Source organism: Callithrix jacchus, chromosome 2 (genome assembly GCF_049354715.1).
Source record: "Callithrix jacchus isolate 240 chromosome 2, calJac240_pri, whole genome shotgun sequence".
Lineage (NCBI taxonomy): Eukaryota > Metazoa > Chordata > Mammalia > Primates > Cebidae > Callithrix > Callithrix jacchus.
The window spans coordinates 137197805-137213362 of record NC_133503.1 but is presented as its reverse complement, the minus strand read 5'-3'; the positions used below and the strand labels follow the sequence as shown (position 1 = coordinate 137213362).

The following is a 15558-nucleotide window of genomic DNA, read 5'->3' as shown; positions in this document are numbered from 1 at the left end:
GAAGAGAAGAACAGGGGAAATTTACATCTGAAGTTTCTCATTAAATTTGTGGACAATGATTGAATTAAAAAACTTAGATGTATCTACAGCTGGACGTCAGATGAAAATACAGTCCGCATGTGGCATGAGAGGCAGATCGAATTTTCTTCTCACAGTTGACACTGTCTTTAATTATGCTGACTTTATTGCATGCTTGAATTTTGCTTTCCTTGAAAAGTTGGTTTCTTTCTTTTCCTGGATCTGAAATAGCATCAGGCTGCTCAGATATGGTTTAATTTCCTACATGTTTAGAGATTTGCTCCAAGTATTGTTTATGGGTTGTTTCTGGCCTGCCCATATGTCAGCGGTCAGTTTATCGGTGTGATGGGCACGGGTTTCACCAGTTGTTGTTCCACCCTTGTTTACAAGACTTGATCCCTGTCATACACCACCAGCCACACTCAAGGGCTTTTTCTCCTCTGCTTTAAAACAGACTCGTCAAGATAATCTCCACCCACCGCTTTTAAGTGTGTCCCTGCCATTTCTTCATTCACTGTCTGCATTCACTGCTCTGTGCACACTGCTTAACAGAAGTTCTGCTTTTTTTTTTGAGACAGAGTCTCACTCTGTTGCTCAGGCTGGAGTGCAATGGTGCAATCTTGGCTCACTACAACCTCTGCCTTCCAGGTTCAAGCTATTCTGCCTCAGCCTCCTGAGTAGCTGGGACTACAGGCACGTGTCACCATGCCCAGCTAATTTTTATATTTTTAGTAGAGATGGAGTTTCACCATATTGAGCAGGCTGGTCTTGAACTCCTGACCTTGTGATCTGCCTGCCTCAGCCTCCCAAAGTGCTGGGATTACAGGTGTGAGCCACTGCACCCAGAGCAGAAGTTCTACTTTTGACGAAAACTGAGAGTCACTTTCTAGTTAAGTCTGAGAGTCTTTTCTCATCGTTCAGATTCACTGGTCTCTTGTTTCCAGGTTGACATCTCTCCTTTCAGGGATGTTTCCCTCTTTTCCTATGAATGGTATTCATATAAGTTATAAGGTTTAAGGCGCACTGCCCTTGTTTTACCACTCGGGTTGTCTCTTTTTTCCTAATATTCAGTATGCTCAGAACTCAGGTCTGGGGCACTTGTTCATTTTTCCTTGATTGTTTTTAAGTGTAGTCATCCAATCTTATATTCTAAAATATCTTATTTAGACCTAGTACTCCTATAGTAATATCTTTATTTCTCAATTTATTTTTCCATATTCAGTTGCCCAGAGACTGAGTACCCCTGTAATTTATGGCCACTTTTGAGAATTATGATAAAAACTACAGTATAAACTAAGACTGTGGCAGTTACAGGGGCTTGTAGGGAGACCCTCTGTGGGAATCATCACTCAGAGATTTCATTGTGTCCCAAACCCAATGTGTCTAAAACCGACCTCAAAGTCCATGCCCAGAAGGCCATCCTTGGGCTCGTGTTTGTGGCATCACAAGCGTCAACCCTGGCTGCTTTGATTCCACTGCCCTCCTATCCCTCTTGTCAATGTCGCTGTCACTCTTTTCTTTCCCTTCTCACTCTTGCCACTCTGGGAGATTCTCATTACTGCCTACTAGCATGCTGGGAGGGAATTGTGCTAGTTTCTTCCTCTCCAGGTGTGTTCACCTACAATTTATGATCAGTACTTTTCCCACAGTAATCTTTGTGAAACACCACTTTCATCAGCCCACATAAACTTAAGGACCTCTCTTGTGTTTACTGGGCTAAGCCTGAGCTCTTTCCATGGGCATTTGGTTCCTCATCTGTGACCTGCTCACCAGACCCCTGTGCTTTCCTTCAGCCTCAGTTTACAATCTGAGGCCCACCAATCCTGTCGTCCTTTCCTCCCACTACATGTGATTTCCTGCCTCTGGCATTTTGCCTGTGATCATCTCCTTCCTCTCAGTTCCCCACTCTCCTCTGCATAGATCCTGGTATTTTACCTCCTCTTTGGAGGTCTTCCCTGACCTCTGTGGCCCAAATTCCTGCCCATCACTTTCATATCCATTTAAAATTGGATTATGTACAGTTTCCTTGGGTTTTAACTATTAAAAGAAACAAAGTTATTTTAGGGTCTAATCATATGATGACCTCTACAGCAGCTCACACGAAGCTGGCCCCAAGTCACTCCTGCAGAGCTGGTAACTGGGAAAGCCTAGGGAGCCAGGGCTCACTGAAAGGGAAACTTATGTGGTAAGGAACATGTTGGTTCATTGAGTTGATTAAGTGGATGTGATGGAAATTGCTGAAAGTACCGAGGATATATTTAGCTTTAAAAAAATAGTATTCAGTCTGGGTGTGGTGGCTCATGCCTGTAATCTCAGCACTTTGGGAGACTGAGGAGGGTGGATCACGAGGTCAAGAGATTGAGACCATCCTGGCCAACATGGTGAAGCCCTGTCTACTAAAAATAAAAAAATTAGCTGGGCGTGGTGGCATGTACCTGTAGTCCCAGGTACTTGGGAGGTTGAGGCAGGAAAATCGCTTGAACCCAGGAGGCAGAGGTTGCAGTGAGCTGAGATGGTGCCACTGCACTCCAGCCTGGGTGACAGTAAGACTACATCTCAAAAAAAAAAATAGTATTCATAGAAGTTATAAGGTTTAAGCAGTATCTTTTTATTTATAATATTACCACTTCGAGAAAAATACTATTAATATTTTGAAGAAGTTCCTTATGACCATAAAAATTATATGAGCTTTTTTTTTTTTTTTTGAGATGGAGTCTCACTCTATTGCCCAGTGGCACAATCTCAGCTATTGCAACCTCTGCCTCCTGGGCTCAAGTGATTCTCCTGCCTCAGCCTCCTTAGTAGCTGGGACTACAGACATATGCCGCAACACCCAGCTATATGTGAGCTTTTAATGCTGTTTCATTTGATACTGACAGAAAATGTATTTGTCTTTGAACATTTAATTTTTCCTAATTTTTTAAACAACGTAAATGCGTGGCAGTGAGCATTCTTTTGCACATATCACTGTCCACATCTTTGATAATTGCCTAAGATAAAATTCTAGAATTAGTATAAGTAACTCAAAGTATATAATTGATTTCCTCTTTAACCCACAATTTTTAGAAGTAATTTCAAGATTTACAGGGTTTTGGGAGGGAGAGAGGGTGGTTTAAACTTTGCTTACTCATATTATGATTTTTACATTGAACAATACAAATATAACATGTACAGTCTCTGCTGTTTTGGTTAAATAATCTTTCTCCATGGGTGCATTTTTGTTTTCAGTTGTGAAGGTTAATATTCCTATATTAAAAACAGGATATGATGGCCGGGCACGGTGGCTCATGTCTGTAATCCCAGCACTTTGGGAGGCCGAGGCACGTGAATCACCTGAGGTCAGGAGTTCGAGACCAGCCTGATCAACATGGGAAACCTTTACTAAAAATACAAAATGACCTGGGCCTGGTGGTGCGTGCCTGTAATCCCAGCTACTCAGTAGGCTGAGGCAGGAGAATTGCTTAAAGCCAGGAAGCAGAGCTTGCAGTGAGCGGAGATCATGCCATTGCACTCCAGCCTGGGCAAGAAGAGCAAAAATCCTTCTCAAACAAAAACAAAAACAAAAACAAAACAAAACAAAACAAAACAAAACAAAAACCAGTAGATGATATAAAACACATAATACTGTATAAGTATTCAGAATTCTGGTGACATTTTTCCTCTATTAAAGGCTGAGTTGCTAATTTTCCACAAAATGATATTTCTATAAAATTATCCTTGCTTGTAAATAAGTTTCATGGCTATTATTTTGATGTTACATCATCTGTTACACAGAAATTTGTATATCATTTCTTCATTGCAGATTTAACCTTAACGTAAAATTATCATTTTAATGTCATTAGATGCTTTTTGCATTTAATTTTACTTTGTCTAAACCTAATATTCCTCCTGCTTTCTATTTGTTTGTATTTCTTTCAACTATTGCTGTGTTTTTGATTTGAGGTGCATGTTTTTAATTTAGCTATAGGTAATCTGTAATGTAACTGAAGGAACTTGTTTTATGACAGGGTTTTTAAATTTTACATTTAATTTTACTGCTACCAACATATTGTTTATAGGTCCTTGCTGTTTTCCTCGATGTCTAGTTTAGCTATTTAGACCAGGTGTTGTTTGCTTTTGTCTTCTCCAGAGATTTGGCAAGATATGCTCTTTTAATATCAACTAATAGTAGCTTTAAGGCTGTGGAAGGCTAATAATTTAATACTCTTATTTCCATTATGTTTACTCTCCCCCTGTCCAGCCTCTGTTAATACACTGAATTATTAAAGTATTCTTTTTATAAGATTTTTATGTTTAATCTTTCAATTTTCTATTTCCAAAAAATGTTGACATTTTTATTCAGCTCTGTCTCTACCTACAACCATTTTTTAGATGTGATTCTTTGTTTAATTTGTTTTACTGCTCATTTTGCTCCTTTTTTTTTTAAAGAAAAGTTACAGAAAATCCTTCTTGAACTCGTAATTTTGATTCTTTCCTCAAAAGGCTAAAGTAGGAGTGATCTGTTGCTCTGAAACTTCATGTACCAAGGGATATATCATTTTCCTTTCACACAAAAACAACTTACCTGGTTAAATAAATTCTTGGACCAAAGTCTTTTCCTTTCACTGCTTTGCCAACATTGGTCCAATAGATTTGAGCATTTATTTTCATAGTGGAAAAGTCTACAGCCTGCCTGACACTATTCCTTTGTTGATAACCCTCGTTTTCTGCCTTATGCTTGAGGACTTTTCATTTTTTAATCATATGGATATTGTCAGGATGTGTCTATAGGTGTCATTTAATGATTTTTCTTAGGAAACAGTGAGAGCTTTTGATTTGTCCTTTTGGGTGCATTTTCATCTTTATAAAATTCTTGTCTATTGTGGCTTTGACTGTTACTGCTTCTGATCTAATTTTTCTAATCTATTTCTTGGGTAAGTGTGATCTCTGCTATCTATGTTCTTTGTATGACATCTATTTTATAATTATACCCTTCCTCTTCTCTGTGTTCTAGAGGGAGTCTTTCAAGCGTACTTTCATAGCTCGGCTTTGATGTCTGCACCACACAGATTCTTCAGAGTTCAGTTCAAATTGTGCTTTTGTCTCTTTCCATTCCTTGCAGTCCTTTCCTGTCTCATGAAGCTCCGTTTTCCTCTCCTCCTGCAGGTCAAGTCTTATATCCTGTTCTCCCTTCATGGCCTTTTGCTCTGTTTTACTGAAGCCCCTGTATTCTATCTCTTATCAGGAACAATTTTCAAATGTCTAAACTTTCTTTCTTATTTCTGGATCTAGTATTCAGTAGCTGCTTCTTCTGGTGAGTTTTTGGTGTAACTTTGTTCTGTGGTATCTTAGGGTATCTACTTTTTCCTGTTATTTACTCGCTCTGCAATGAGGAGAGGGCTGTCTGAATCTGATGCTTATCAGCCAGGCCAGTGCATAGATTAGCCTTAGGCCCTGCTTGCTGGCCCCTGGCATGTTGGCTGAAATGCCTCTTCAGACCTGCAGGCTGAGGGAAATCGTAGGTTTCAGCTTCCTGCCCAGTTCTCTCACTGGCACTTATGCAGTGTGGCTTTGATGGACCAACATGGGATCTTCTACTCCCACAGAAGGATTCCTTCTGCATAAGTTTCTGATGCACCCAGGCTCCTCTATATATGATACAGTGTGTGTGGGGTGGTGACATGGAGGTGGCAGGGGAAAGGGCCCAAAGACAGCAGCCTGGCAGCATCCAGTGCCCACACAGTGCAGCTTTCCATGAGAACAGCCTTAGTTTCTGTGCCCGTGGGCAGAAAAGGACAGGGAAAGTACTCCCTTACATTCTTCCAGTGAGGTGAGGCTGCATTGTTTTGTGACATGAAACATGGGCACAGGGCTAGCATTTTTCATTTAATTAGACTACCTCAAACTTCTAGTTAGTAGGAATTCTTGCCAAAACCTCACAAGACATTTTTTTTTTTTTTTTTTTTTTTTTGCAGCAGTGTTGAGAGTTTCTTTCTTTTGGTTGTGATAGGCATTCTACCTAGTGTGGGGGTGGGGAGTTACCACCAGCCAGGTGTCAGGAATCCCATGCAATGTAATGCATGCAGTAGAAAGTGAGTTCTCAGGCAGACACAGAAGCATCGCAAAAGTGTATGTCATTCATAATTTCAGATTTACTCATTGACAAGATCCTGTGCATAAAGGGAGCAATATCTCCAAAGAGATGAAAATCTCTTTGTGCTTGAGTGGTGAGGATACATGTGATTTAAATATTTTTCTTTCCTTCTTAAGTTTTCCAGGTATTTGTAATGTTTATGTGTTAGTTTTATAATGACCGGTAAACACATGATGTAGTCTTATTAATTTCAGACTAATCTAAGAAAGATGTATGCTTTTGTTTCTTTCCTTTTTATTTCAGATTGTAACACAAGTGTGCACAAGGGTTGCAAAGATGCTGCACCTCCATGCACCAAGGTAATTGCTCAGTGATCTGTGAACATTATATCTAGCATGGTTGCTTCATAGTATTTATTTGAGCTTTTAACTTTTTTTAATTACCATCTAGATTTATTTCTAAAGCGATCATGATAGCTATAACATATGCTCAAAGCATATAGTTATTTGCTTAACTGTACAGTATTAGAACTAGAAAGAAAGCTCAAGTCCAGATATTTGTGTTATATGCCATGGCTAGGTTAGGCTTTCTGTTGAGACCTGCTTGGTTTACCAGTGCAAGCCCTGGGGACACTCAAATGAAGATCAGGGTAGTAAGTCACAAACATTTACAAGCCTCACAATCACTGGAAGACCTGTGACAACACAGATTTCTGGGCCGCACTTCCAGAATTTCTGATTCCGTAGATCTGAGGTGGAGCCTGAGAATGTGCATTTCTAACAAGTTTGCAGGTGATGGTGCTGCTGCTGCTCCTGAGACCTCACTGTGAGAGCCACTGGACTAGAAGAATGTTCGGTGTAGCTGGGAATGGGCTTGAGTAGACGAAGGCATCTGTGATTCTATTCCTTTCTTTTCTACTCAGTAGTCATGTCACAGATGCATGTGAGTGAGCATGATGATCCTTCAGGGGCAAACTTGAGTTGCAAACCTCTTTGTCGATTGGAACACATACTGTGTCAGATCACAGAGTTAAGTGCTGTTTTGAAGGTGACATTTCAGTGCTCCAGGTGGTTGGTCCTATAGTCAGGAGGGATAGCAGAGGGTAGAAAGACATAAGAAGGAGAAAGGCAGCGTTGATAAGAATTCCTTTCAGCCTGGGTCTGGACACATGGGCTGGGGATCTCTGGTTCACCTGAGGCTTTTAATGAAGCCAGGAGTGTTCAGGAGGCACGTATTCACAAGGCCCCATCATCATAACTTGCACGTTTTAATATCATCACATTTTACTCTTAATTGCATTCAATGTTGCTTGCTTTGAATTCCTCTTGGAAATAAAATAACAAAAATAATGTAGATAAGAATCCTGTTCTGTGTAACTATATGGATATTCATGTAGTCCAATGACACTTTGATCTTACTTTATGTGTTTCTAATATTCTTTACCAGAAATTCCAAGAGAAATACAACAAGAACAAACCACAGACCATCCTTGGAAGTAAGTGATGTGGAAAACGACAAGAACTTTTAAAAATTTAATGTATACGACACGTTTTTCCATTGTAAAAAGATCTTTTGTTTTCTCGTTTAGCCAGTTACTTATTCTTCCATAACATGTGCTTGGCATAATTTTTAGTTCTATAAAGTGGTCAAGAAGGCTATAAACTTCTACACTAGCCTAAGAACCTTTGTGTTGTATGTACCGTATGATTTTTTATGTTAGAGAGGGCTATAAGGAGAAGGTATTACCATGTTACTTCAATTCTAAGATGCTGTCTAATGCAGTATGCTCTACTGATTTATTAACAGTCCTTCAAGGAAAAGAGAAATGCTGCATGAAATGTACATTACTTTGTTTTCCTAGCAGTAGCATAGTATAGTAATATTGCAGTAATATATTTATCTATACAAATACACACCACATTCTTCTTAAGAATCACAATGTTTGATGGGAAAAAGTCTTCGAATTTGGAGTCTATAGATTCTTATCAGTTTCTATTGTCCATTATCATAGTTACCTGGGTTTGCTTAGCTGTGCTTGAGGCTGTGATCTCATTAGCACCTTTAGAATGACTGAAATTTCGAGGCATACCAGAAGTTGGTTTGCATATTTTAAAATTTGGTGGCTCTGTTTTTCCTGGATTGTATATTGCTGAAATTTAAGCAGTTTCTCTTGAAAATAATGGGTGCCCTTTGGCAGTTCTTTATAGCGCCTACAAGAACCGATCACACTAATGTCTCCTAAGTATGAAAATCTCTTGCTTTATTGTGAGAGATTTTGCAGTGTCTTCTGCATAAAGTTGTGTTGCTTGACATGTGGCAGGAATTTTAAGTGCGTAGTAACTTTTCATTTCCATGTAACAAAGTGTGACTGATAATTTTAAACCACTTTAATTGGGGGACAATTAGGCATGCAAATTCGTGGTAACATGCTATTGGGTATAATATTAGGTTAAGTTGGTGCAGGCAGTTACAGCTGTTATATCACTCTCTTGCCTTAACCCCAAAAGTCTCTTTGATGATGTCAGTTATCATGGGCTTCTCATTTTCATAGGGTTAAATGTGAAAATAAATAGTATTTTAGAATTGATGAAATACCATAGATTACTCCTCTTCACATGGGAGTTGTAAGAATAAAATTAACTTATGCATATGTAAAATGCTTTGTAATGTCTGGGATCTATGTAAGTATTTTTGCCTTTTACTGGAGAATGTATATGCTACACAGCTATAATATGGGACTGAAATATCTTCTGAGTCACATATAGTATACATCAAATATAAATGCATCTATGCCCAGAAGATTTTAGAACTGACCAGAAAAATGTAAACGTCTTATTTGGTTTTCCATATGTGAGAGAGAATAGCCCAGCTTGGCTTGCAGGTTTCATTTGCATGAGATTCTTATACCATGAAGAATAGGCTCTCCAACATCATTCCATTCCATTGACGTGTTCTCTGTGTGCGGATGCTTGTTTATACACACAATATGCATTCAGTAACAGTACTAATAACACCTTGCGACTATTTGAAGCTGGCTCTAAGGACACAAGCAGTGATTTACGGGAAAGCTGGCCCAGTATTTCCCCATTCCATTGTCTTGTTTGTTTGTGCAATCCCAAACACCCACAGTCTCCCAGTGGAGATGCAGAAGCAGGCCTGCAGCATGGGTGTCAGGAGGGTGTAAAATGAAAGGGACACTTGGAGCAAGTGTCAGGATGTAGCAGGGAGACTGGTTTTAAGGCAGGGCATGCAATGGATTACAAGTGGTCATTGCAGGGTTTTGATTTCTGGCTTTTAAGTGACTACTTTTCCTTGTAATTACTGACCTAGAAACCACATGAAGCATCTGTTCTGATTTCCAGACTCTTCATTTAGAGACATCCCGCAGCCTGGTCTCTCCTTGCACCCTTCTTCCTCCATGCCTGTTGGATTGCCGACTGGAAGGAGGGAGACCGTGGGACAGGTCCATCCATTGTCCAGAAGTGTTCCAGGCACCACCTTGGAAAGGTAAGGCTGAGTGTGTTTTTACATCTTCATAGCTCAGAAAAGCTGCTGGGGCTGACTGTGCTCCCCTCCCTCTCCCCTAGCTTCAGGAGATCAGCAACATCCTTGGAGTCTGAGAGTGACAGTAACAGTTGCAGAAGGAGGTCTCATTCCGATGAGCTGCTACAGTCCATGGGTTCTTCTCCCTCTACAGAGTCTTTCATAATGGAAGGTGAGGAGAAGACACAGTTCCATTTATTTGTGTTTTTGTTAGCATTTGCCAAAAGGATATTTTCCGAATGCCATAAGATTGAAGCATTTAATTTTTTTTCTTTTTCTAAGAAGTCTGTTTCAGGGTATCTTTTTGGTATAGGTTCTAATTTTTAAAAGAATGAAAATTTGGCCCCAAAGGAGAAAACCAGATAGTGACCAAGGAAATATGATGTAAATTTTGAATAGACATATTACTAAAAGAATGTCACAAGCTTAATAAAGAGAAATGAATAAAATATATTGTGTGCTTATTATTAAAAATGTTTTATAGCTATTGATGAATTGGAATAGGATCCTATATTAAAAACATATACTTTAGTTAGTTAAGACTGGTCTTCCTTGGATCTCTGAGATTTTACGCCATCTATTACCTCCTAGGGGAATAAAAACATTTTGTTTTGAGACAGAATCTCACTCTTGTCTAGGCTGGAGTACAGTGCTATGATCTTAGCTCACTGCAGCCTCTACCTCCCAGGTTCAAGCAATTCTCCTGCCACAGCCTCCCAAGTAGCTGGGACTACAGGCACACCCCCTGTACCCCTCCCCGCCCCCAGCTAATTTTTGTATTGTTTGTAGAGATGGGGTTTCACCATGTTGGCCAGGCTGGTCTTGAACTCCAGACCTCAGGTAATCCAACCACCTCAGCCTCCGAAAGTGCTAGTATTACAGGATGAGCCACTGTGCCCAGCCTTTAAAGTATTTTTTTAAAGCATATTTTGCAGGGCAAGACTTAATGTAGGGAATTGGTTTTTGTATCCAAGCTGTAGCAGTTAACAAGGAAAACAAAATGGAAAGAGAGTAGTGACAAGAGAGACCAGTGGACTCTGCTCCAGGAACATGTTTTATTTTAATCTTAAGTCTTTAAATTCTTTGTCATCTCATTTTTACTGCTCTGAGCTGGAACCTCTCTAATGAGTGCCATTTGAGTAAATAGGGTTTAGTTTTCTTGAGGAGTATGTGTGTCGGGGGAGGGCTGTATGTATGTGTGGCTTTTTGTAATTCTATTAGAAAAATCTGCACTCATTTGTGACTCAAGTACTTACAGCTACTTTGCATCTTAGCAAGTCAAGAGCAAATCAAATGGATGAGTACACAATTCAGATTTTAGTAAACAGTGCAAAATAACCCGGGGCAGAAGAAATTGGTGTGTTCAAGATTCTGTAGACACATTATGGAGTCTGAAGATTACCAAAAATAAAACTAAAATAGAGCAGGCCAAAAGAAGCAAAAGAATCTTCAGGTGTCTCTTCCTCCGTATAAACAATATTTTAAATATCTGATTCTTCTTTGCTCTCATGAAAGCTGTCTTGATTTGGACCATTTCATCAGTCCAGTTTTAAGATGTTTCACTTCACGTTCATATGTTTTGGTTTAGCAATTTCCATGTTCATCACAGATTTATTTAGTGTGAGGAATCCGTAGACTTACAAAGGTGTATTTGTGCTGTGTTACTGTACTTCTGGCTTTTCTTTTCTAAACACACATTAGATGTTGTGGATTCTTCTCTATGGAGTGACCTCAGCAGTGATGCCCAGGAGTTTGAAGCAGAATCTTGGAGTCTTGTGGTGGAACCCTCATTTTGTAATAGACAGGAGAAGGATGTCATCAAAAGACAGGACGTCATTTTTGGTAAGCATTTCAAATACGTTCTTTGAGTTGAAGCAGTGTGGTACTAAGAAAAGAACATGGAATTTGCAACTATACAGAGTTGGGTAAAATCCCAGTTCTATCATTTTCTATTTACCTGATTGCAGACAAATTACGTAAATCACCTGGACCTTAGTTTCTCCATCTGTAAAATGAGGATAATATTAAAAGTAATAGCAAAAACCGCAATCAGTTTTGTGCTAACTAATAATACTCAGGTTTTAAATATTGTTGTGAGACTGAAATGAGGCATAATATGTACCTGACACAGATCAAATGTTATTTCCCGTATCCCTTTCAAGTTTATTTAGATTTGGCCTCTACTCTTCCCTCTTTTATATAAGAATTGCAGTGAGCCTTCACATATTTTAATGTAGGGCTATTTCCCTACAGTTTGGCTGCATACACCACTCATTCATAGAGAGCAGGTACAGTGCAAGTTGCTGCACCTAGGTTTGGGCAGTGTTTGACTCTGTACTCCAGTCCTCAGTACAGAATTCAGCCGTGGTGAGATTGTACTTCCTCATGCTATGTGGGATGAAGGCATTCTGGATTAGGGAAAGTTAAACTGTAGACTAGGAACAAAATGAAACTTTGAAAAATTTCAAGTACAAAGTAGATGCCAAAATGTGGTTCCAAGAAGATACCCTAACTTTAAAGATCAGACCGGATCTTTTCACTGATCCTGTGTATGCAAATATGGGCCCCAAAGTCCCTGGGCAGTGAGGATACCTTGTCACCTGCATCAGGTGGTGGTTAGGCACATCTGGTGAGATGGTGTACGGGGGTGCTTAGAAATCTGCCAAGAGCTGTGTAGGTAGGTGTGAGTTACTTAGTATTTCTTAAGCAATTTATATTCTACTGTCAATTTTCTGAATTTGCCTCTCAATTTCATGTTATTGAAAATAATCTAATCCAGTGGGATGAATTATTAAGTGGACTTTTGTGTCAGAAGGGCTTGAGTTCCAGGGCAAATCCTTGACCCTCTCTTCCTCACTGTTTGTTTTTTAAAGATGACAAAAATCATTCCTATTTTCTGGGTCATAATGTATTAATGAGTTAAAGGATTAAATGAAATGATATAGGTAAGTGCTTAGCATGGAGTAGGCACTAAAAACATGATAGGAAATAATTCAAAGTGAGTGGATTTTCAATTATAGAAATGTTTATTTTTGATAAAACATTAAAGTTATGTTTAGACTTGCTGACTCTCCATGGCTGATATTTAAGGTTCTTTCCCAAAACTTGCAGTAAGTTTGGGAATACTAATTAATGTACAACTAGTACTTTGGGTGCACCCATAAATTGTGAGTTTTTATTTTCTCTCCTGATTCATTTTTAAAATTGAGGTAGAATTCACCTCAAAATTTACTTCTTTACAAGTGCACAATCTAGTAGTTTTTAGTATATTCACAAAGTTGTATAGCCATCAGGTACTGTATAATTTTAGAGCATCTTCATCACTTCCAAAATCCTGTACATGTTACCAGTCACTCCCCATTTCCCCTTTCTGCCAGCCTCTGGCAAACACTAATCTACTTTCTGTCTCTACAGATTTGCCTATTCTAGACATTTTACATGAATGGTACAATATGTGGTCTTTTGTGGCTGGCTTTTGTCACTTATCATAGTGTTTTCAAGGTTCATCTTAGTTGTAATATGTATGGGTACACCATTCCTTTATATGGATGACTAATTTTCTATTTTATTTATCTAATCATCAATTGATACGTTTTTCCACTTTTGGGGTCATACAGTAACTTTATGTTTAATCACTTGAGGAGCTGCCAGACTATTTTCTAAAGCAGCTATACCATTTTGCATGCCCACCAGCAATGCACGAGGGTTCCAGTTTCTCCACATCCTCACCAACTCTTGTTTATTGCTTTTTTATTATAATTATTCTAATGTATGTGAAGCAATGTCTCATTCTGGTTTTGATTTGCATTTCCCCAACAGCTAATTATGTTGAGCGTCTTTTCATGTGCTTATTGGTCATTTGTATATCCTTTTGGAGAAGCATCTCTTCAAAACCTTTGACCATTTTTGAATTGGGTTATTTCTTTATATTGTTGAGTTAAAAGAATTTTTTTAAAAATGTATATTCTAGATACAAGTTCCTTATCAGATAAATTATTTACAAATATTTTCTCCCATTCTGTGGGTTGTCTTTCCCCTTTCTTGATGGTGTCCTTTGATTGATTGTGATACATTGTTTTCCCCTGGAGAAAGTGGAATTTTGGAGACAGATTCTGCAATAGAAAGGACCAATGGTTGTCTGCACTGAAGAACTTTATTTAGTTCCATTCAAGTCACCAAATTAATTGTGCTCTTGCTTGATGCAAAAACCAAACAAAGAAAGGAAGAAAGAAAACCAACAAAGTTGTATTTTATGAGCATTTTCAGGTGGGAATAAGACCTAGTTCATATCTAAAGGTATCTAAAGATGCTAGCTAGTTATATTACTGAGTTTCAGATACATTAGACTCTTGTATATTGAACTTGACATATATATCCTCTTTAATATCTGGTAAAAAGAAAATGGCTTAATATTTTAGGCTGAATGAAATGTTTAATGCTGACTTTTACATTGGAATAAATATTCTTGATATTCTTAAACATTTCTTTTCTTTGTGTAACATATTGTGTTGAATTATTAATTTATTTTAATAGAGATACTTGCTTTTCAAAGCTTGTTTAATGCATATTTGTGCTCACACATTTCAGAGCTAATGCAAACAGAGATGCATCACATCCAGACCCTGTTCATCATGTCTGAGATCTTCAGGAAAGGCATGAAAGAGGAGCTGCAGCTAGATCACAGCACCGTGGATAAAATTTTCCCCTGTTTAGATGAGTTGCTTGAAATCCACAGGCATTTCTTCTACAGTATGAAGGAGCGAAGGCAGGAGTCCTGTGCTGGCAGTGACAGGAATTTTGTGATTGACCGAATTGGAGATATTCTGGTACAACAGGTAAGAAAAGCTTAAAGGCCTTGACCTTTATAACATAAGTGAGATTTTAATCAGAATCTGCCATTTCATCAACGAGAGTGAAAATATGATATTTTGAGACATTCATAGTGACATTCTGAGGATGTGTTTACCATCATTAGATTGTAAGTCCCAGTAAGGTAGGGATTCTTGTCGGTTTGATTACTGCTATATTTCAGCATCTGTAACAGTGCTTGATACTGTAAATATTTGTTGAATCAATGAGCCACTTCACTTAGGTAAAAAAAAAATTCAGGAATTCACCTGAATGTCACATCTTACAGTGGCCTGCAGCACTTGGAAGGGAAGGGAGCTCCATGTGTAGTTGCTTTAGCATGGCTTTCCCCAGGTAAATGCTAGCATGCCATTTTCTCCAAAAGTACTATTTTTTGAGGCTGTTTCACCCTGTCATATATAGCAATGGAGGTCAGCTGTTGGTCTGTATGCTTAAAATGGGGGAATTATGCTGAGTAGTGTTCCATGGTCTTGATGTATTACAGTTTGTTTAATCATTCACTTGTTGAAGGATATCTTCTTGTTCCCAGTTTTTAGCTGCTATAAATAAAGCTGCTGTGAACACTCACATGCAGATTTTGGTATAAACCTAAGCTTTCATTTTTCTGGGATAAATGCCCAGGAATGCAATTTCTGGGTTGTATGGGAGTTATATGTTCAGTTTTGTAAGAAACTGCTAAATGTTTTCCGGAGCGGTTGTACCATTTTGCCTTCTCTCATCAACACTGTACAAGTAATCCAGTTTCCCTACATTTGATGTTGTCAGATGTAGCATTTGATGTTGTCCCTATTTTTAATCTGGCTATTTTAAGAGGTATAGAGTAATATCTCATTATGATTCAAGTTGCACTTCCATCATGGCTAATGATATTAAATATCTTTTCATGTGCTTATTTGCCATCTACATATCCCTTTCAGTGAAATTTCTGTTTATGTCTTTTGCTCATTTTCTAATTGGATTATTTTCTTACTGTTGAATATTGAGGTCTGTTTACATATTCTAGACATTAGTTCTTGTCAGATATGTGATTAACAAACACTTTCTGTAAATCTGTA

At 38.5% G+C, this 15558-nt stretch overlaps 1 protein-coding gene across 6 annotated transcripts in view; it reads left to right on the top strand.

Moving 5' to 3' along the window:
- The window catches only part of ARHGEF28 (Rho guanine nucleotide exchange factor 28), a 333758-nt gene that overhangs the window by 247922 nt on the left and 70278 nt on the right, over positions 1–15558 (top strand). For all 6 annotated transcript variants that reach the window (XM_035291420.3, XM_035291419.3, XM_078365895.1 and 3 more), the window contains 6 exons: positions 6395–6450; positions 7538–7586; positions 9454–9598; positions 9679–9806; positions 11336–11476; positions 14222–14469. In XM_035291420.3, coding sequence (XP_035147311.3) covers positions 6395–6450; positions 7538–7586; positions 9454–9598; positions 9679–9806; positions 11336–11476; positions 14222–14469 — 767 coding nt within the window. The remainder of the gene's footprint in view (positions 1–6394; positions 6451–7537; positions 7587–9453; positions 9599–9678; positions 9807–11335; positions 11477–14221; positions 14470–15558) is intronic.